The 24293-nt window shown below is 35.1% G+C and overlaps 2 protein-coding genes across 2 annotated transcripts; both read left to right on the forward strand.

Annotated features, from left to right (window-relative positions):
- Positions 1 to 2998: 2998 nt before the first annotated feature.
- LOC112749223 (uncharacterized) lies at positions 2999 to 4186 on the forward strand. Its single transcript, XM_025797483.1, has one exon. It carries the CDS (start codon positions 2999 to 3001, stop codon positions 4184 to 4186), a length of 1188 nt encoding a protein of 395 aa, XP_025653268.1.
- A 1877-nt stretch (positions 4187 to 6063) lies between these two features.
- LOC112749225 (uncharacterized) lies at positions 6064 to 7761 on the forward strand. The gene has a single exon (XM_025797484.1). The coding sequence runs from the start codon at positions 6064 to 6066 to the stop codon at positions 7759 to 7761; it is 1698 nt and encodes a 565-aa protein (XP_025653269.1).
- The last annotated feature ends 16532 nt before the right edge of the window (positions 7762 to 24293 follow it).

Consider the following 24293-nt stretch of genomic DNA (forward strand, 5'->3'; position numbering starts at 1 on the left):
AATTTCTCTTAAAATTTTCTCCATGATGAAAAACAGGAACTACTTCAAACTCATCCATCTATAAATTATTATTACTAATCAAAATTCAGTTCATGACATTTTATCTCACTGTGCCAGTGATCTAAACTACTGACAAGCAATGTTATTTATTTAACAAATTAGTTAAAAAATTTCAAATTCCATTCACGGAAACAACATTTTAAAAAAAAACAACCAGGCAAACCATTTCAACACCATTGAACACTCCAACACCAACATGCAATTTAGGAATAGAGTTTGGATATTGCTAATTTTTTAGATAGTCAAATGCGTCACTAACCTAAACGGCGACAAAAGCTGCCTCCACTCCACGATGTCCGTGACTCCGTCAATTGCGCAGTTAGAAGCGTCCTCTAAGTCCTTCTTAGCGGCCTTGTCAGCACCAACACTAGTTACTTCCACTACTGTCTATCCTTTCGCATGAAGAATGTTACATGGGTTTTGGTTATTCTGTAAATACGAGTTAGGGCTTGGGAGTTATGTGGATGAGAACGATGTTTCTTCCCTCTTTAACACAAAAACGATGCCGTTTTTGAATGTGACAAGGGGACAAATCGACCCCTATCTATTTCTCCTAATCCACATTAGCATTTAACTCAAAACTAACTTTCAGATCAGCACTGGTAACTGTCAGATCAAATTTTTTTGTCAACTATGGACGGAAGATACAAGGGAAGAGACGCAATGAGTTATATTATGCACAGACGGGGACCAACGTGGGTGATTTTTTTGTGAGGGGTCGTCTTGTCCAAATTTAAAATGAACAGGGACCGGGTTGAGTGTTTACTCTTATTTGTTCTCCATTTCTGAAATTTGGTATTAATACCTCGTTGACTTTGTGACGGCGCCAAAGAAGGACGTGTCACGGAGTTGGATTAATCAGTTGCGGCCAACTCCACCATAAGCCTATGCCGGCTTGCCTTTATGGGCTTTCACTTAGATTGATGCGAAGTTTTTGGATTAACTTTCGTTAAATGATCTAACCCATAAAGAAAAAGGCTTTACAAAATGAATGTTGGTATGAATATGATTTTACGGAATTAATTTTGAATAAAATGAAATTGGTATTAATGTAATTTGTGTAAGGGGGCGGATTCATGTTTATAATTGTAGGGGCAACTGGCAAGTGTCCCCTCTGAATTTTAAAGATTTTTTAAATAATACATAATAACAAAATTTATTTGTCCTTATTATGTAATTAAATTTAATTTGATTGTATTATTAAACTTCACTTATCAATTTTAATTATGTAAAAATAAATTAAACAGTAATTCAATATTTAAATAAATTTGTTACAATAATTAAAAAAAGAGAATGAAATAATTACAGATTTATTATTTTACAATTAGAACTAATAAATAAATTTACAGGTTGAAAAAAATTTGCGTATATACTTGGTGAATATCACTAGGGCTAGAAGTGAGTCGAGTCGAGTCGAGCTAGACTAAGCTCAAGTTCGGCTCACGAAAATTAAGCTTGGCTGACGGCTCGACTCATTAACAATCGAGCCTATTTCTTAAGCTCAAACTCGACTCAACGAAAGCTCATAAGCTGGCTCGAACTCACAAGCGGACTCAAATAATATGAACATAATCTATAATTCTATATCGATAAATTATAACTTATATATATTGAAAAATATTAAAAAAAAGATCAATTTTATATATTGTCAATCTATCAATTATAAATTTTTTATTTATGTCCTACATCAAAATTATATATAAAAAATATCTATAAAATTCTAAATAATAAAAAATATTAATATATATATATGTAAAATTATATAAATATATTAAATTATTAATACGCATATCCTATATGCATTTAATCTATATTTTTAATATATATATATATATATAATCGAACCAGCTCACGAGTTAATGAGCTGAGCTTATCTAAACTCAAGCTCGGCTCATTTAATTTATGAGTTTAATTCCAGTCTCAAATTCAACTTACCAGCTCACGAGTTCAACTCATCGAACTATTAACGAGTCGAGCTCGAATTAGTTCATGAGCTAATTTGACTCACTTTCAGTCTTAAGTATTACTGTTATACGGTATATATATGTTTGATTATTTATTCAAATTAAAATTAACTATCAATTTGGTACAAAAAAATTCAGACGTGGACAAAAAGAAATATTAATCCTATATTGATTATTAAATAAAAATGGCTAAATAAAAATATTAATTTTATATTGACTATTAAATAAAAAATAGTTAAATAAATAATAATAAAATAAGAAATTAAAATAATATTATTTATTCATTGATATTTTTTAAAGTTAATTTTAATTTTTTTGGAACAACAATATTTGTTAATAACATATATAAAAAAATATATTTAATTGTGATCCATACCGATATATTCGGCTTCCAGAAACTTTGACCGAGCTTATCCACAAACAGAAAAGGTCGAATCTGAAACCTACGAAACTAACCGATAATATCTTAATCTTTCAAAAACTAACCGAGATATAAGGGAACAACAGAAAATATCCATAACAGCCCTATTATCAAGGTCAGTATAACGGCAAAACCACTAAGCTTTCTCGACTATATAAAGTCACCCCCTAACCCCACTAGGGGATAGGATACTCCCTCTGATCTCTTCTCATCTAAACGCTTAAGCATAAAACACTTCAGCTCACCTAATACTCTTACCTTATTCTCTTTTAAAGTATTCCTTGTTATCTTGTGATATTACTGACTTGGGCGTCGAAGTCCCTTTTGCAGGTTCCACGCCGACCACGCCCCGTTCCCAGAGAAGACGTTTCGAGTTATAGGAGGACCATCGAGCCCAACCATAACCGAGTTATACGTCGGAGCGCAGGAGTTATACTCTTGAGTGGAACATTTGGCGCCCACCGTGGGGCCCGATTATAAACAATTAACCCCACATCACTCCTCTGTTTTTTCTTGCTTTCTTCTTTTGTTTTGCAGAGTTCTTATACCCTATATGGCGGACAACGGGGTCAATCAGCACACACAGGCAGAACTATTAGCCATGATAGCCGAGCTTCAGGCTGAGATCAGGAAAGTGGCAGAGCAATCCTCTAAAAATATTGCTGACAATGGCTCAAGCAAGAAAGGAACTGATCCGGCAAGCATAGCGCCACCCAAGGAAAAGCTCACGCTCGACAACCCTTTCTCACAGGAGGTTATGAGCGTTCAGATGCCGGAAAACTTCATGCTCCCAACCGGGCTAAAGCCTTACGAAGGAATCGGAGACCCCCGGGTGCACATAAAAAAGTTTCAATCCATGATATTTTTTAATGGTGCTTCTGACCCGGTGCTTTGCCGTTCTTTCCCTACTTATTTAGATGGTGCAGCTTTACTTTGGTTCTCTAAGATTCTCGCAGGTTCAATCTCCAGCTTCGAGGACCTGGCAAGATCTTTCATTGACTATTTTGCAACCTCCCGGATATATGTCCACGGATCTGACTATCTCAGCACCATCAAGCAAGGACAACACGAGAGTCTGAAGGACTACATGACAAGATTCGCCAAGGCAACGGTAGAGATACCTGACCTTGACCCAAACGTGCACCTCCACACACTTAAAAGCAGTCTCAGACCAGGCAAATTCCAGGAGACAATCGCCGTAACCAAACCTAAGACTCTGGAGGAGTTTCGCGAAAAAGCGGCCGGACAAATGGAAATTGAAGAGCTCAGGGAAGCCCGGAAGACAGACAAACCTCAAACGCGCCGAGAGGACGAAAGGCACAACAGAACCCCCAATCAGAAAGATAGCAGAAAACCTTTTAAACTAACACCCAAGTACGACACTTACACTCAATTCAACACGAAGACTGAGGACATTATCAAGGAAATACTGAGTACAAAAATAATCAAACCACCCAGCCGAGCAGGAGCATACCAAGACCAGAGATACGTCGACAGGTCAAAGCATTGCGCGTTCCACCAAAAATTCGGCCACACAACCGATGAATGCGTCATCGCTAAGGATCTCCTTGAATGGCTAGCCAGACAAGGACACCTCGACAAATACATCGGTAGCAGAATGAAGTCAGCTCGGCAAAATATCAATGATCCGCAAACCTCCACCACCAACCAGAGGAGTCATAAACTGCATCTCCGGAGGATTTACAGGAGGAGGACACACAAACTCGGCCAGAAAGCGTAACTACAGAACCATGCTAATGGTGCAGGTAACAAAGGAAATGGCCACACCCCGACCACCTACACCTCGCATTACCTTCGAACAATCTGACTATCAAGCACCTACACCAAATCTAGATGACCCAGTGGTAATATCGATCCAGGCAGGAGATCTTCTTGTCAAGAAAGTATTGCTCGACCCAGGCAGCAGCGCCGACGTGCTTTTCTATTCTACATTCCAGAAAATGAAAATCAGCACAAATATGTTACAACCATACATGGGGGAACTGGTCGGCTTCTCGGGAGCACGAGTCTCCATCTTAGGAAGCGTCTGGCTGAAAATAACCTTAGGAGAACACCCGCTTTGCCATACACGAGATGTGCAGTTCCTAGTAGTAGAATGCCCAAGCCCATACAATATGATCTTGGGTAGGCCATCTTTAAATTCTTTTTGTGCTATAGTTTCAATCGTCCACCTTTGTGTAAAATTTCAGGTATCCAACAATACAACAGCAACAATACATTCTGATCAAACACAAGCCCGCAGGTGCTACAATGAGAGTCTAAAGAACGAACCAACGACCAACTATAAGAATAACAGATCAGAAGAACCTCATCACGTGGTTAACATCTCACCAATGGCCGAGTTAGATCCTCGGGAAGATCCACAAAACAGACCTTCACCAACTGACGACCTCGAACAGGTACATCTGAACAATAATCATAGCCATATAACTTATATCAGTCACTCACTCCCTGCAAGCACCAAGGAACAAATCATCAGCATACTTCGAAAAAATGCTGACCTCTTCGCATGGACCCCAGCAGATATGCCTGGCATCGATCCCAAACTAATATGCCACAAACTACAAATTGACCAAAAGATCCGGCCTACAGCTCAAAAGAAGAGAAACATGAGCAATGAAAAGAGATCGGCCTGTCAAGAGGAAACACAGAAGCTACTCGCAGCAGGAGGGTTCATACGGGAGCTCAGGTTCACAACATGGCTCTCAAACGTGGTAATGGTAAGAAAACCCTCAGGTAAGTGGCGTATGTGTGTTGATTTTATAAATCTGAATAAAGCATGTCCAAAGGATGCATACCCCCTCCCTTGCATTGATAAGTTAGTAGATAATGCATCAGGATATAGCACCCTAAGTTTCTTAGATGCATACTCTGGATACAATCAAATACTAATGCACCATAAAGACCAGGATAAAACGGTATTTATAACTGAATTGGGAAATTATTGTTATAAGGTTATGCCTTTCGGCCTTAAGAATGCAGGTACCACATATCAACGACTAATGGACAAGGAGTTCAAAGACCAAATTGGAAGAAATTTAGAAGTTCACGTCGACGATATGGTTGTAAAAACAGAAAAGCAACAGCACCACGGAAATGACTTGGAAGAAATATTCGAACAAGTCAGAAAAAATAATATGCGACTCAACCCGGAAAAATGCGTGGTCGGAGTAACCGAAGGAAAGTTCCTTGGGTTCGTACTCACATGCAGAGGCATCGAAGCCAACCCAGAAAAGTGCAAAGCAATAATACAAATGCGAAGTCCCCAAACAATAAAGGAAGTCCAGCAGTTAAATGGCCGACTAGCCGCATTGTCCAGATTTCTCCCTTCAATTTCAACACAATCTCAACACTTTTACAACATACTCAGAAAGCAAACAAGGTTCAACTGGAACAACGAGTGTGAAATAGCTTTCCAGAAGCTAAAAACAACTCTATCATCTCCTCCAGTCCTACAAAAGCCCAATCCAGGTAAGCCTTATTAATATATCTATCTGTTACTACTAACGCCATAAGCTCGTCATTAATGACAGAAGTAAACGAAAAGCAAGAGCCATTATATTTCGTGAACAAAACGCCGAACTAAGATACTCAGCAATGGAAAAGCTAGCGTACGCATTGGTAACCTCAGCAAGAAGGCTAAGGCACTATTTTCAAAGCAACAAAATCATAGTCAAAACAAATCAACCTCTACGTCAAGTCCTAACAAGACCAGAGGTATCCGGTAGACTAATCAAGTGGTCTATCGAACTCTCCGAGTTCGACATTGACTATGAACCAAGAACAGCCATGAAAGCACAAATATTAGCCGACTTTGTGGCCGAGCTATCAGAACAGCCGAAGCAACAACACACATGGGAGCTATATGTCGACGGCGCATCCAACAACGAAGGCTCTGGAGCAGGGGTATTACTCACCAACAAGGAAGACTTGCAACTCGAGAAATCTATCAGATTCACATTCCAGACAAGCAATAATCAAGCCGAATACGAAGCACTGCTCGCCAGACTAAGACTGGCACAATCCCTTAACATCACCCACCTACAAGTATACTGCGACTCACAGCTTGTAGTGCAGCAGGTAACAGGCCACTTTCAGGTAAAGGATCAGCTACTAGAAAAATACCACAGCTCGGTAAAGAAACTCCTCACAAACTTTCATTTTATACAAATCACACACATAGCTCGGGAACATAACACCCGGGCAGATGCACTCTCAAAATTAGCAACAACCAGGAAGTTTATAACTGATTCTGTTATATCTCAACTAACACTCACCAATCTAAGCTTTAGTAGCAAATCGATATTTTCAGTGGCCAAGGAAGAAGATTGGAGGGCGCCATACAAACAATACATACAATCAGGAAGGATCCCTACAACATCAGATACCAAAACATTCAGAAGACGTGCAGCTCCCTTCACTATGATTGGAAATGAGCTATACAAAAGGGGATTCTCCCAACCTCTTTTAAGATGTATCAACAAAGAAGAGGCCGAAGATGCTATGAACGAAGCCCACGAAGGGGTATGTGGCAACCACATAGGAGGACTAAGCCTAGCATCTAAAATAGCAAGAGCAGGATTCTATTGGCCATCCATGAAGAGAGATTGCATCAACAAAGTCAAGAAATGTGATAGCTACCAGAAGCACAGCTCGGCCATCCACAATCCGGCAGAGCAATTACACACATCGGAGGTAAGCTGGCCTTTCCAAAAATGGGGGCTAGATATCCTCGACCCATTTCTAAAAGCACCAGGACAGGTAAAATACTTACTTGTAGCAATATATTACTTCTCCAAATGGATAGAAGCAACTCCATTAGCAAAAATAGGAGCTGATAAAGTAAGATCTTTCATTTGGAAACAAATCATTTGCCGCTTTGGTATACCACATCACATTATTACTGACAATGGTCGGCAATTCACCGACCAAAGTTTAGCTTCTTTTTTAAATGAATTCCAGATAAAACACCATTTCTCGTCAGTAGAACATCCACAGACCAATGGGCTCGCAGAAGCCGCCAACAAAGTCATTCTCAACTCTCTTAAGAAGAAACTTGGCAATGCAAAAGGAGAGTGGGCCGAGTTAATACCAGAAGTACTATGGGGTTATAACACGACAATTCAATCTACAACACAAGAAACACCATTTAGATTGGTATATGGAGCAGACGCCATGATCCCAGTTGAGGTCTCAATAACGTCAGCACGTAGAAACCAAACATCAACCGAACAAAACGACAACATCCGACGTACAGAACTCGACACCATCGACGAAGACAGAGAGAAAGCCTGAATAAAACAGCTGGCAATGCAACAAATAATTAGGAAAAAATATAACAAGAAAGTACAACCAAGATCGTTCAACGAACAAGACCTCGTCCTTCAAAAAATAGAGGAAGCAAGAAGACAACATGCACACGGAAAACTAGCAGCTTCTTGGGAAGGACCATACCGAGTTATCAAAGTACTCGGTAAAGGAGCATACAAACTACAGACACTAGAAGGCGAAGAAGTCCCAGGAATCTGGAACATTTCCTCTTTAAAGTCTTACCTATCTTAGAAATGATAGGGACATGAGGATATACTCTTTTTCCTACCCCTAGAATTTTTTCCCATATAGGGTTTTGTCTGGAGGAGGTTTTAATGAGGTCTCTCACACCCCTATCAAACAAACATGTACAAACTATTCATGTGAATAACAAAACAATACTACCAAATCCATTCATTTCAAAAAACTAAAACAAAGTACAAACATGGTCCACCAAACCATCAAAATGTCAACCACAATTCCAAAAGAAAGCAAAAGGTTTTACAAACAAAACAAACTAAAGCGTGATAGACTTCTTCAGTTTACTTTCCCAACAGAAGCACTCCCGTCCCCCTTATCGGACAAAGCTTCATCATCAATCAATTGACCATTACTAACAATCTTCGTAACATCTAACTTACTAACATCAAACGAGGGAGATAACACTCCTATATGAGCTATAGCACGATCAAACCCAAGGGTAAAGGCTGATAAAACCTCATCCTGCAACTCGGGAACCCGAGCATTTGCCTTTTCAGCCTCCTCAACTTTTGACTCAAGAGCTCGCCTCACCTTCTGAAGCTCAGACTCTGCAGTCTTCACCTTCTCCTTCAACCCCCTCACTTTAGTCTTAAATTTCTCAGCCCGATCATCCCTCTCTTCCAAAGACTCTTTCAGCTTCTTAATTGCATCAACCTGATCACCCTCCAAAATAGCATCCAACTCCGAAGTACAACCAATAGAAAGAAGCCTAGCCCCAATCACCTACGAAAAAAGGAATCATCACAAACCAAGCATCTACAATAGCAAGAAAGGCAAAGAATACTAAGAAAATATACCTGCAAATATCGAGCAACCCCAACCTTTCCCGCATCATGAATTATTTTCACATCAGAATCCACCTGAGCAACCTTGTCAGCCACAGCCATAAACAGATACCCAGGGGACCACAGAGAATTACGCGGCCCTTCCTTATAACCATGGAGAACCACCTGACTTTCATAAGTAGCACTTATCTCCTCAGAAGTAAAAATGGCAGAGCCATCCCTCATGGCAGTAAGGTCAACAACCTTTGGTGAACCATCACCTCTCTTCCTCTTAAAACTCCCATCAAGCTTCCCCACACCTCCCTCACCTTCCTTAACCACGTTGGTAGAGGACCCCTCCTTTTCTTTCTTTTTGTTCTTCGAAACAAAAGCCTTCAAATTCGCCGTAGTAAGCGTGGAAGTCTTCTCACCTACACAACAAACACAGAAACCATATAAGATAAAAAGCACCAAACCTCAGCAAAAACCACAAAACCTACAAGTTACCTAGATACTCCTCCAACGCCTCCTTATCCCCCTCAAGCTTCAGAAGAGTAGACGTAGAAAGTAAGGAAGAAGACGACATTGCAGACATCAAGAAATTTAACAGCAATTCTTCACTAGAGACCTTATTTTCGCAATCTAAAACTTGATTGGGCTCGGGAAACCAAAAAGATTGGAAATCTCTCCTCAAGCAACGTATCCAAGAAGAAGGGATAAAAACCTTCAACGATTTAAACTTTTACAAACATTTCTTTAAAATCTTTAAAAGATTGTTTGTATAAAGAAAAAATCCCACGACCCGGATGTCCACTCAAATTCACCCACCCACCCCTACGAACACCCTTAGCTTGAAACAAAGAGAAAAATACACCAAGCGAAGGATAACATTCCAAATGATCCATCAGACTTTCAAAAGCCCTAACAAACGCCCAAGAATTTGGGTGCAATTGTGTCGGAGCACAGTTTAACTGGTGTAAAACCCCGCACTCGAAGTCAGTAAAAGGAAAACGTACACCAAGTTCAGTCAGCAAACACGTATACATATAGAAGTAACTCCAGTCAGACCTTTTCTCACAAACCCTATCATTCTCACTACAGGACAGAAACCTAACCTCAAGATCATGACCACGCCTTACCCAGTTAGCTTCATTCAGTTGTTTCACAAGCTCATCATTACAAAACACGGATACATGTCCCCTAACATTATTATCAACCCAGCTATAAACGTCACCCTCATCAATAGCAATAGTACCTTTTTTCCCCATTTTTTACAAAAAAAAGAAAGCAAACAGACAAAAACAATTTGCTAACCTTTTTTAGACATGACGCGTCCCAACAGCAAAGTGATGAACTTCAATGCAAACACAGCAACCAGTCAAAGAGACAACCACAACTCCCAAGACACCCACTATCCCACGTTCCATAAAACCACCAACAAAGGAAGCGGGAACGAAAAAACACACTGCGCATCAAAGCCCAACAAACAATAGCCCAACAAAAAAAAACAAGTTGAACTTGGGGGCTCCATTACGGTCAACAAAGCTTCAAAAAGCCGAAAACACAATAAGCTCAACCCGTTTTTTCACAGGCCAAGCTTGGGGCTGTGATCCATACCGATATACTCGGCTTCCAGAAGCTTTGACCGAGCTTATCCACAAACAGAAAAGGTCGAATCTGAAACCTACGAACCTAACCGATAATATCTGAATCTTTCAAAAACTAACCAAGATATAAGGGAACAACAGAAAATATCCATAACAGCCCTACTATCAAGGTCAGTATAACGGCGAAACCACTAAGCTTTCTCGACTATATAAAGTCACCCCCTAACCCCACTAGGGGATAGGATACTCCCTCTGATCTCTTCTCATCTAAACGCTTAAGCACAAAACACTTTAGCTCACCTAATACTCTTACCTTATTCTCTTTTAAAGTATTCCTTGTTATCTTGTGATATTACTGACTTGGGCGTCGGAGTCCCTTTTGCAGGTTCTACGCCGACCACGCCCCGTTCCCAGAGAAGACGTTTCGAGTTATAGGAGGATCATCGAGCCCAACCATAACCGAGTTATACGTCGGAGCGCAGGAGTCATACTCTTGAGTGGAACAAATTGTATTGACAATAAAAATTTTATTTAATTTATATTATTATTTAAATTATAATTTTAGTATTTTAATTTGTTAGTTAGATAATTTAAAAATTAATTATATTTTATAATAATAAAGTATAATTATAAAAATTATTATTATGTACCCCCACTGACAAAATTATTTTTTTGGTAAACATTCACAAAATTATTTGAATCTACTACTGATTTTTACTTATTTTTGTTATTTAGATTATTTTTTTATTAGTTTAATATTAATGGTAATTAATTATAGTAATAATACATAAGAAATACATAAGATTTTTCACTTTTCTATTTTTTACGCTCACTGCACTATCAAGAAAATCTCATGTCTTAAACTATTCAAACTGTAAGCTGTAATGTTAATGGTTTGAAGAACTAGAAGAGAGAAAAAAATTGATTTTTTTTATTTTGATAAAAAAATAAAAAAATAAAAAATTTCATGTACTCTTTACGTACTCTTATTATAATTAATTATCCATCAACATTAAATTAAAAAATAATCTAAATAAAAATTTTAATTTATATTTTTTTATTTTATATTTTTTCTCATAATAAGATCAATAATATCAATTCCATTTCGTTCTTTCTCCTGTGTTCTTGACACCTCTAAGCACCATTTCCACACACGCCTCAAAAAAGAAAAAATGAATGAAACAATGCAAGAAGTTACTGCTGTCACCACTGTCACAGTAGTCGCCCACATGGAAGAGATGTATAAATGCTGCTACTGTGTTTATGCTAATTTTTTATCATAAGATGAAAATGGAAAAACATGCGAGAAAGCATCACACGCGCTTCATATAAGGTCATTTGCAAACCATGTGGCAATGCATTTGGTAGACGTAAAATACTTTAATGTTCATCAATTGAAAGTAATTAAGTCTAATTTGAGTAAACAATTTAAATTTTTAAAAAAAAAAATTAAATATAAAGTCTTTTGTTAATAATATTTTAAATTATTTTGTACTTAAATTTTTAATTATAAATAAATGTTTTTTTTTTTATATTCTTCTTCTAATAATATAATTATAATTTGATTTGGTAAAGTTTTTATTTTTTTTAAAACAGTTGATAAAAAGTACCATCACTTTTCTTGATAAATTAGGATTACTTTGAAAAAAAATCTAGCAGAGAGAGTACGTACTCTGTCTTCAGGAAAAATGAGAAAATGAGAGAGCGTCATACATTAGAATTAGCGTGTTGACTTTTGTTTAATTATGAGAGATGCAAATACTATAGAGAAGGATATGTGTGTGTAAGCTAAGCACTAAGCATCACATACACCCCTCCCTCTGAGAAGGATATGTGTGTGTAAAAATATGCTAAGCTAGGCTGTTAGATGCAGTTACATTCCCTCCCTCTGAGTCAGTTAGTTCTCCCTTTCTGTTCTGTATGAGCTGGCAAGAGTAGTTGCTCTACAACTAACTTAGTTAGTCTATATAACTTAGTTAGTTTAATATTAATGGTAATTAATTATAGTAATAATACATAAGAAATACATAAGATTTTTCACTTTTCTATTTTTTACGCTCACTGCACTATCAAGAAAATCTCATGTCTTAAACTATTCAAACTGTAAGCTGTAATGTTAATGGTTTGAAGAACTAGAAGAGAAAAAAAAATGATTTTTTTTATTTTGATAAAAAAATAAAAAAATAAAAAATTTCATATACTCTTTACGTACTCTTATTATAATTAATTATCCATCAACATTAAATTAAAAAATAATCTAAATAAAAATTTTAATTTATATTTTTTTATTTTATATTTTTTCTCATAATAAGATCAATAATATCAATTCCATTTCGTTCTTTCTCCTGTGTTCTTGACACCTCTAAGCACCATTTCCACACACGCCTCAAAAAAGAAAAAATGAATGAAACAATGCAAGAAGTTACTGCTGTCATCACTGTCACAGTAGTCGCCCACATGGAAGAGATGTATAAATGCTGCTACTGTGTTTATGCTAATTTTTTATCACAAGATGAAAATGGAAAAACATGCGAGAAAGCATCACACGTTTCATATAAGGTCATTTGCAAACCATGTGGCAATGCATTTGGTAGACGTAAAATACTTTAATGTTCATCAATTGAAAGTAATTAGGTCTAATTTGAGTAAACAATTTAAATTTTTTTAAAAAAAAAATAAATATAAAGTCTTTTGTTAATAATATTTTAAATTATTTTGTACTTAAATTTTTAATTATAAATAAATGTTTCTCTTTTTTTTTATATTCTTCTTCTAATAATATAATTATAATTTGATTTGGTAAAGTTTTTATTTTTTTTAAACAGTTGATAAAAAGTACCATCACTTTTCTTGATAAATTAGGATTACTTTGAAAAAAAATCTAGCAGAGAGAGTACGTATTCTGTCTTCAGGAAAAATGAGAAAATGAGAGAGCGTCATACATTAGAATTAGCGTGTTGACTTTTGTTTAATTATGAGAGATGCAAATACTATAGAGAAGGATATGTGTGTGTAAGCTAAGCACTAAGCATCACATACACCCCTCCCTCTGAGAAGGATATGTGTGTGTAAAAATATGCTAAGCTAGGCTGTTAGATGCAGTTATATTCCCTCCCTCTGAGTCAGTTAGTTCTCCCTTTCTGTTCTGTATGAGCTGGTAAGAGTAGTTGCTCTACAACTAACTTAGTTAGTCTATATAACTTGCAATTGCAGCTTGCACTGATTGAATACAACAGAATCACATACTTTTCACTCTAATTCACTTTCAATCTCCACTCATTCTCTTCTTCACACTCTCAACATCTCTATCAGTTCTCTCTTCTTCTCAAGATTACTTCACAAGTTTCTGATATCCTTTCATGGTATCAGAGCTTGGTCCAATGGCTACCAGCGAAAACTCTGCATCAGCACCACGACAGCTACTTGACAATGGAGAACTCAATCCAGGATACCAGAAATGGAAGAAACAGGATGCTCTATTGAAATTCTGGTTGCTATCTTCCATGACCACACCATACACAATGCTTGCTGCTAGGAGTACAGTACTCTGATTATCACAGTATGCCAGAGGTGCTTCTGGAATTGACCACTTTAGCTCTCCTATTAGACCTTTTATCCATATTAGTTCTGCCAGTGCTCTGTACTCAGCCTCAGTGCTTGACCTGGCCACCACTCCTTGCTTCTTTGACTGCCAAGATAGTAAATTCCTTCCCATGAAGACACAGAAACCACCAACTGACTTTCTGTCATTTGGATCACCAGCCCAGTCTGAGTCACAATAAGCTGTGATCTTTAGGGATGGATCCTTATGAATTTTAAGGCCATATGCAGCTGTACCTTGCACATATCGCAGTACTCTTTTAACTAGTTTCTAGTGTGCCTCTAGAGGAGATTGCATAAATTGTGCAACCTTGTTTACACTATAGGCCAGGTCCGGCCTTGTTACAGTGAGATATTACAAGCTTCCCACTACAGAACGATAGAGTTGAGGGTTGTCAAACACAGCACTTCCAGTGGCCTGAATCTTAAGAGTTGAAGGTAGTGGTGTTGCACATGGCTTGCAGTCATTCATGCCAGCTTTTGCAAGCAGGTCCTGCACATATTTGCCTTGAGACATCATCAGGCCTCCATCCTCAGTCCTGGTCACTTGGATGCCTAGGAAGTAGTGCAGCTCTCCCATATCCTTTAATGCAAAGGCTGAGTTGAGTCTTTGGGTGACTGCAGTAAGAACTGTTGGACAGTTTTCAGTTACAATTATGTCATCAACATAGATGAGGACATAGGTGAGTGACATTTCTGATTGTTGGACAAACACTGAGACATCTGACTTTGTTGGTGAGAAGCCAAGATTTAGAAGAGCTGAGGATAGCTTATGATACCAGGCTCTAGGTGCCTGCTTGAGACCATAGAGGGCTTTTTTGAGCTTGCAAACTAGGCTGCTGTCACTGGCAATATATCCTTGTGGCTGCTTCATATAAACGTCTTCAGTGAGCTCTCCATGCAGAAAGACATTGTTCATATCAACTTGCCTGATTGACCATCCTCTGGCCAGGGCTATGGACAGGATGATCCTGATTGAGGTTGGCTTCACAACTGGGCTATAGGTCTCAGTAAATTCAAATCCAGGTCTTTGGGAGAAACCTTGAGCAACCAGGCGAGCTTTATGCTTTTGTAGGCTTCCATCTGCATTGTATTTAATGCGGAAAACCCACTTACTGCCTATGGCTTCTCTGCCAGGGGGCAGGGGAACAAGCTGCCAAGTGTTGTTCCTTTGCAGGGCTTCGAATTCAACATCCATTGCCTGCTTCCAGGCAGGATCTATTAGTGCTTGCTGCACACTTCGAGGTTCTACTGCAGCTTGGAAGGCTTTTGGCCTGAGGGAGCCAGTTTTGCTTCTTGTTACCATGGGATGAACATTTGAGGCATTAGTTACTGGTGGTAAGGCACAAGGAGGGACAATTTTCAGGTCTGAGATAGGAATCGGGGTAGGAGAGTCTAAGGGTGCTGTATGCTGTGAGGATTAAAGCTGAGAAGAGGAGTTAGAGGTTGCGGGTGCTGGGTGCAGGGAGGCAGGATTATATTGAGGGAGTTGAGTAGGTAATGGGAAGGAGGAAGTTGTTTGATGAGTATTGGCAGGGGTGGGTTGAGTCTGTGTTAGTAGGAGTTGAAGTGGTGGTAGGGGGTAATAAGGTGGGGGCTGAGTTGGTGAGCTTTAGTTGTTGAAGGCAGATTGGGAGTCTTTGAAGGGAAATTTTTCTTCATCAAAGACTACATTGCGGCTGATGACTACCTTCTCTGAACTTGTCAAGCACTTATATCCCTTATGAGAGGTGGCATATCCAATGAATACACATTCTGAAGACCTGAATTGTAACTTGTTTTTATTGAATGGCCTTAGGTGTGGAAAACATGAACATCCAAACACCTTTAGATCCTCATAATTTGGTTGCCTTGCAAACAGTTTTTCAGTTGGTGAGACTCCATCTAGCACTGGTGTAGGAAGGACATTGATGATCTTTACTGCTGTTGTGAAGGCGTCACTCCAGAATCTGATGGGTAAGGAGGCTGCAGCAAGCATTGTAAGGCCCATCTCCACAACATGCCTATGCTTCCTTTCAGCTGTGCCATTCTGCTGATGTATGTGGGGACAAGAAAACCTGTGTATGATTCCTTGTTCATGCAGTAACTTAGAGAGACTCACATATTCTGTAGCATTATCACTTTGAATACACTTTAGTTTGGCATTTAATTGTAACTCAGCCATATGTTGAAAATGCAAGAAAACTGATTTTAATTGAGCTCTATTTCTTATGAGATATAACCATGTAAATCGAGAAAATGCATCAATAAAGTTCAAAGTAATGATTTCCATTAGAATCAGGTAAGGGAGCTGGCCCCCAGATATCAGAATATACAAGTTCTAGTGGAGCATTATACACAGTTGTAGATTTAGGAAAGGGTAAAGTATGTGACTTGCCAATGTAGCAGGAACTGCATATTGACTTATTTGGCGAAAATGGGAGATTACACAGCTTTAGAATTTTAGACACTACTGCTTCTAAAGCATGCCCAAGTCTAGCATGCCAAAGTGTGTATTTATTTGTTGCTGCCTCCAGGGAACCAATGAAGGCAGAAGGTGGGTTAACTGGGTGAAAGTTCAATAGCCTATACATTCCTCTGACAACATCTCCTTGAAGAATGACCTCATTTGTGGCCTGAGATTTAACAAAGCAACCATGTGAGTGGAATTCAAAAAACACCTTATTATCACAGCAAAATTGGTAAACACTAAGTAGGTTTTTAGTTATATCTGGAACCAATAACAGTTTTTGCATTATTAGATTCCTAGAACTCAAATCAGTTTTGAAGAGGGCCTTTCCAACACAATTAATAGCCAAACCTGTACCATTTCCAACTACCACTTGTTCTGTGCCTGCATAATTTTCTTTTTCAGCCATGATTTCTGGATTTGCAGTCATGTGGTGTGTAGCTCCAGAGTCTGCATACCAAACTGAATCATGAATGGTTGCAGGATTAGCCAATACACTGCTGAAGTTGGCTTTTGGTTGCTCATCCTGCTGCTGTCTTTGTGCATAATCATCTTTGTGATGAGGTTGTGTGTAAGGCTCATTATCATCATCATATCTGTACCAGCAAAGCCGTGCTGTGTGTCCATATTTGTTGCATAACTGGCATTGAGGCCTTTCTTGCATTCTTTCATAATTTTGGTACTGAGTTCTGCCAAAACCTTCATAATTCTGAGTTCCTGACCTGTTAAATTGAGGCTGTTGTCCCCTTTCTTGATGTGAAGACTGAGTTCTGCCATAGCCTTGTTGACTTCTTGGATTTCTGGAGTTCTGAAACCTGCCTCTGCCACGAAAGCTTCTTCTGTATCCTCCTCTTTGTGCAAGATTGGCTTGATACATATCTTGATCAAATTGATTTGTGTGGCTGGACTGAGCAACATTTGCTTGCAATAGGTGATCAAATTCTGGCTTTCTGAACCTCTCTAACATGCTTTCATGTGCAAAAAGCACTGCTTCTAACTCACCAACTGTAATTCCTTGGGATCTTATCAGAATGGAAGTCAGGATAGGTGCATAATCTTCAGTTAAGCCATGGAGAATTGCATTTACATGTTCACTTTCACTTACAAGTTCTCCCACTGATGTTAATGCATCAATTGTGCTTTTGATCTTTAAAACATAATCATTCACTGAAGCACCTATTCTTGTACTGCTAAGCTGATTTCTCAATTGTATTACTCTAGCCTTGATTTGTGACAAAAAATGACTTTCTAACCTGTTCCAAATCTGAAACGTGTATGTACACCCAACCATTCGAGTTGTGTATGGTGTGGTCATGGAAGATAGCAACTAGGATTTCAATAGAGCATCCTGTTTCTTCCATTTCTGGTATTCTGGATTGAGTTCTCCATTGTCAAGTAGCTGTCGTGGAATCCTGGCTCCTATAGTGTAAACAAGGTTGCACAGTTTATGCAATCTCCTCTAGAGGCACACTAGAAACTAGTTAAAAGAGTACTGCGATATGTGCAAGGTACAGCTGCATATGGCCTTAAAATTCATAAGGATCCATCCCTAAAGATCACAGCTTATTGTGACTCAGACTGGGCTGGTGATCCAAATGACAGAAAGTCAGTTGGTGGTTTCTGTGTCTTCATGGGAAGGAATTTAGTATCTTGGCAGTCAAAGAAGCAAGGAGTGGTGGCCAGGTCAAGCACTGAGGCTGAGTACAGAGCACTGGCAGACCTTGTGGCAGAACTAATATGGATAAAAGGTCTAATAGGAGAGCTAAAGTGGTCAATTCCAGAAGCACCTATGGCATACTGTGATAATCAGAGTGCTGTACTCCTAGTAGCAAATCCAATTTTACATTCAAAAATAAAACACTTCGAAATAGACCTGCACTTTGTAAGAGACCATGTCACAAGTAAAGTAGTTCAAGTATGTCATGTTCCGAGTTCAGTCCAAGTAGCAGACACCCTCACCAAAGCTCTCCCCTCTGCAGCGTTCATTCAGCTTCGAGACAAGCTTAAAGTGCAAAAAGTGGAAAATTCAGCAAATTCAAAATGGCAGGGTCATGATAAAGTATGCAGAGAAGATAAATGTAAGGGTCATATAGAGAACGATATGTGTGTAAGCTAAGCACTAAGCACGTGTAAAAATATGCTAAGCTAGGCTATTAGATGCAGTTACATTCCCTCCCTCTGAGTCAGTTAGTTCCCCCTTTCTGTTCTGTATGAGCTGGCAAGAGTAGTTGCTCTACAACTAACTTAGTTAGTCTATATAACCTGCAATTGTAGCTTGCACTGATTGAATACAAAAGAATCACATGCTTTCCACTCTAATTCAGTTTCAATCTCCACTCATTCTCTTCTTCACACTCTCAATATCTCTCTCAGTTCTCTCTTCTTCTCAAGATTACTTCACAAGTTTCTGATATCCTTTTAAATACGATAACATATACCATGGTAAAAATGGCAATGAGGTTATAACTTCATCAACTGCAGCTTCTTTCTTTTTTAGAAAAGTTTAAGAGTAGTCTTAAATGGACTGTCCCTCTATTTAAATCATTCCTTTGTTTTTCTTGTTTTTTAGCTTATTTAAGTCACCAAAAAAATTATATTTTTAAAGATAATTTTTTGAAAAGTGTGCAGTCAACAGTTGATAGTTGAGAATGATTAAATAATTTGATTAATTTAACTAAATTTTTATTTAACCACTCTTAGTTATCAACTTTACGTAAATTAACTGCACCTGAGTTTCTATTTTTTTTAACTTGCAGCATCAGCATTTGGTTAAACCAAAATAAAGATGGGTTTTAATAAATTCAAGCATTACAATTATGCTTATTTGATAAAACATCTTTTAAAAATGAAAAATACTATAATAGTCAATAGACATTTATAATGAAAAATATTTTTTTTTCAAATTTTAGAATTTTATATAATATAATATAAATATTGAAAAATTATTCTATAAACACATATAAGAATTGAAAGATTAAAAACAAAAAAAATTATTAATTTTTATGTCAAATATACCTAAATACTTATTATGTGATTGAATAATTGACTTCATAAAGCATTATTATTATTTAATAATACTAATAAACATAAAATATTACTCTATTCTAGTAAGCCAACAATAACCTAATGTTTGTCTTGTATTTTAAGATTAAACTTTAATTTTAAAAGAGAATTAAATCCTTATCCATGAGCTCAAATATGAAAAAGTAACTTATCTCTCTTTCTGTATTTAATTTTTTTAGTATTTTTGGTTTCCAAAACAAAGAAGCACAGGAAAAATACAAATAGAAGAAGTTTATACCTGGTGTGTAATGTGGGTGGAATTTGTAAAGATTAGAGTGAGAAATTAAAAATATATGATGTGTGAAGTACATGGAATTTATGAAGATTAGGGTGAATTAGAAATATACGAGAACTTTCGAAGTGTGTACGTAAAGAGTAAAAAAACGAAATTTGATGTTAATAATTAATAAAAATAATTTTGAATATTTATTATTATATAAGATTATAATAGACTTTTAAATTTTGATAAGTACAAATTAAATTTATTTTTTTTATGCGTTTTCAAGAGTATATCTAACTTTTAAAAATTGCTACAAATAGTTAAACTTTGAAGTACATATCTATTATAGTAAAAAAAGTATTGTAATCTATGTAAGTAAGAGATTTTAGTGAAATGAAACTAAGTTGTATTCCTATTACAATTTACAAATATATAATGACTATTTTACAAAAATTTATTTGCTATTCAGCTCATAATGCTGCTGACAAGGTTCAATTTGTCTTTAAGTCTGTTTAAACTATGCTTTTCAACAAATGCATAAGGATTAAGATTTTCTTTTTCTGCAATCTAGCCTCACACACCTTCAAATGATGATTATGTCCCCTCACTTTGAACTAAGATTAGAAAGAAAATATTATTCCCATCTTAGTCAAATCAAAACCTAAGCTCAAAATATATCATTATCATGACTTAAGCTGAAGTAACTAGAAAATTATTTGAAAATTAAACATTGAAAATATACCGTGATTTTCATGCCATTTTCTACTAGTGGTTGCTGCTGCTTAGCCTTCTATTTCTCTCTTGAATAAGTATCCACTAATCTTGCTGGAGTAAGGCTTTGTGGAGTGAAATTTTGCTCAAAAGAATCCATGGCAGTGTAGTGTTTCTTCTGTCAACTAGTTTTTATTTGAGTCTTGAGTAGTTATTAATTTTTCGAATAAATGGTTAAATTAGTCTCCAAACAATCACTTATTTTTTAAATTAGTCATCGAAAATTTTTTTAATCAAATTCGTTATTTAAAGATTTTAAAATGAGTTATTTTAGTCTTCTGTCACTTTTGTTATTAACGGTGTCAAAATTTGTTGATATGACCATTTTCCATTAAGTGGGAGTGGATCCTCTCTAGTGGGAAAAAATTGGATAATGTCCAGTGTTTGATCTCACCATTCATTGTTCTCTCTCTTATTAATTTCTGGTTCCACTTATAGAATTAAAGGTGAGAGATTACACTTTATTCTCTCCAGTGAAAAAAAAATTGGAGAGGATCCATTTCCACATTAAGTGACACTACAACACACATAATATGATAATAGTCTTAAACGATTAACATAATCATTTTAAAAAATTAGATCAAATCAACCCTCAAATTAAGAAATTTCAATGTTTTAAGTTTTGTAAAATCACTTAACTTACCACATTAATAAATTTTGGTGTTATCAACTAAAAAAAATAAAACAAATAATACGAATAATTTAAAACTTTTAAAAGCCACACGTGACACAAGAGTTGGCTTAAAGCTTAATAGCCATAACTCCACCATAAGCTCATTTTTAAACTGCACTCTATACTAATCAATTATTATTAATTAATAATTATTTAAATTTTATTTTTTAAAAATATAAAATTAATGATTATTAATCGCAATCGTTTAAAGTTAACTTATTAGGAATTGTTTAACTTTAACTGATGAGAAGTTTTTGGATTTAACTTTTACTGAATGATCTAATCCAAAAAAAAAATGAGGTTTACAAAATTATATTAAAAAATATTTTAAACTGTAATATAAAAATATAAAATAATTAAATTTTATTTTATATTATTTAATGAATAATTAGATTATTATACTCAAAACTTATTAATTAATTATTTTTGTTAAAAATATTATTTTGTAATATAATTTTTTATCAAAATATTTGTAAAAATATAATTTATTTAAAAATAATATATAATACATGAAAATATTAACTTTTTGTTTTTTAATTTTTTAAAAAATAAATAAATAATATATATCAACCATGCATATGTATAATATTAAGTAGATAATAATTTAAATTATTTTTTAAATTTAATATTTATAGTTATATATATAATATTTATAATTAAATATTTATTATATTTAATATCATCTAATTATTTTAGTAATAATTAAAAAATATAAAATAAGATCATATTTTATGTTCTATTATTTTCAAATATTTTTTTATTTTGTTAGTTAAATTTTTTATTATATATATATATATATATATTAAAAAGTTAGTATACAAATATCTTTCACAAAATATTTTTCATCATATATAATTTATTAAAAATATATTTTTGTTAAATCTAAGAGTAAAACATAATATGTTACCTGATTTTAATATTATTATATTATTATTATAATTATTTAATATATAAAAATTAATAAATAGTATACCTATTCGAAAGATTATCACCTATTTTATTGTAGGAAGGTAGTAGTTTTTTGTTTCAAAAAATATAAGTATTTTTTATCCATTAGGATTAATTATTATGCAAAAAAAAATTTATAATATTAAAAAATATATTAAAATGATATTTTAAATTGTAACATAAAAATATAAAATAATTAAAATATTATATTCAAAAAATTTATTGACTAGCTATTTTTGTTAAATATATTATTATATAATATAATTTTTTAACAAAATATTTATAAAAATATAATTTATTTAAAAAATTATATATAATATATGGAAATATTAACTTTCTTTGTTTTTTCAATGTTCTTTTAGAAAAACTTAATATATGGAATATATGAAATGTAAATTCGGTTGTCAAAGGAAAAATTCTAATATCGAGGTGAAGATTGGAGAAAATATCCTACGAAAAGTTAAAAGTTTTAAGTATTTTGGGTGCATCATACAGGATAATAGAGCGATTGAACAAGATGTAAATCATAGAATCCAAGTAGGTTGGTCAAAATGGTAGAGTACGTCTGATTTCATATGTGACAAAAAGTGTCTTTAAAACTTAAAGGTAAATTCTATCGCATTGCTATCAAGCTGGCTAATACTTTATGGTACAGAGTGTTGGATGGCCAAAAGAAAGCACGAACATAAGTTAAGTGTGGTAGAGATGAAGAAGTTAAGATTGATGAGTGGTCATACGCGATTGGATAGAATAAGAAACGAAGATATATAAGAGAAAGAAAGAGAGTTGGAGTAGCACCTATTGTGGAACAAGATGGTAGAATCGCATCTAAGGTGGTTTGAACATGTGAGAAGAAAACCGACAGAGGACAAGGGGTGAAAGGTAGAAGAAGACCTAGGAAGACCATCCATGAGGTGGTCAAATGAGATCTACATGTAAAACGGTCTATTTATAGACATGATACATGATAGAACTTAACGACGTCGTTTGATCCATATAATCGATCCCACCTAGTGAGACAAGACTGTTATTGTTGTTGTACTATATATAATTTTTAAATAAATTGTATTTTAACAAAGATAAAAGATTACATTATATAATACTATTATTTAACAAAAATAGTTAGTTAATAAATTTTAAAATAATAATTTAATTATTCGTCAAGTAATATAAAATATAATTTAATTATTTTATATTTTTATGTTGCAGTTTAAAATATCTTTTTGATATTATTAAAATTTTCGTGTATAATATTTAATTTTAATGAATAAAAAATATTTATATTTTTGTATTTATATATTTTATATTTAAAAATAAAAGATTATATTACTATTTAAAATATGATATATTAAAAGATATTTATTTATGTACTAAGATATTCTCTATTTATTAGAATCTAACATTTGATTTTTATTTAATAAAATCTAATAGTATATATAAATATGATACATCCAATACATACAAAATTATTGTACTTATTTTACACATACACACTTAATTTAATTTAATTACAGAAATACTTATACATGTAACATCACCTTTTCAAATAAAAGGAAATTTGTAGCGAAATGGCAATTGTTGATTTGGTTAAAGTCAACGAATCGATAAATAAATAAAGGAAGTGTATAGAATAAATTAATGTGATATGATTAGGTAGTGCAACCTCATTAGACTGTGGAATCAAAGTGGATGGTAAGTATTATCCGTATCTATGAATTAATTCATGGCAAAAGAGGTGCAAACACAATACAACAATATATACGTCACAGATAAGCCCTATCCCATTGTCTTAACTCTTAATAAAGGATACCACCTCCTCAGTCATTGAATAAGCCAGATTATACAAATTTGTCAGCTTTGTCAATAGTTATCATTTGTCAACAACTCGAATCTTCTGGGTACGTAACAACATGTAATCTTAGATTATATGACCCGTTCTGTCAAGTAACACATGAATTATTTATTATACACCACATATCAATTTAATTTAACATTGAAGATTAATGTTTTATTTATTTATTATTGATCTTAGTAATATTTCTCCCTGTTTCCACATTCATGATTCACCTACCTACCTTCTGAAAAACTCAAACTTTTTCTCTCATTCGTTCCGGTTTTTCACAAGCCTAAACCCATCATGATTTGCATCACTATTTCAGCA

The sequence above is a fragment of the Arachis hypogaea genome, chromosome 15 (assembly GCF_003086295.3).
Source record: "Arachis hypogaea cultivar Tifrunner chromosome 15, arahy.Tifrunner.gnm2.J5K5, whole genome shotgun sequence".
Classification (NCBI taxonomy): domain Eukaryota; kingdom Viridiplantae; phylum Streptophyta; class Magnoliopsida; order Fabales; family Fabaceae; genus Arachis; species Arachis hypogaea.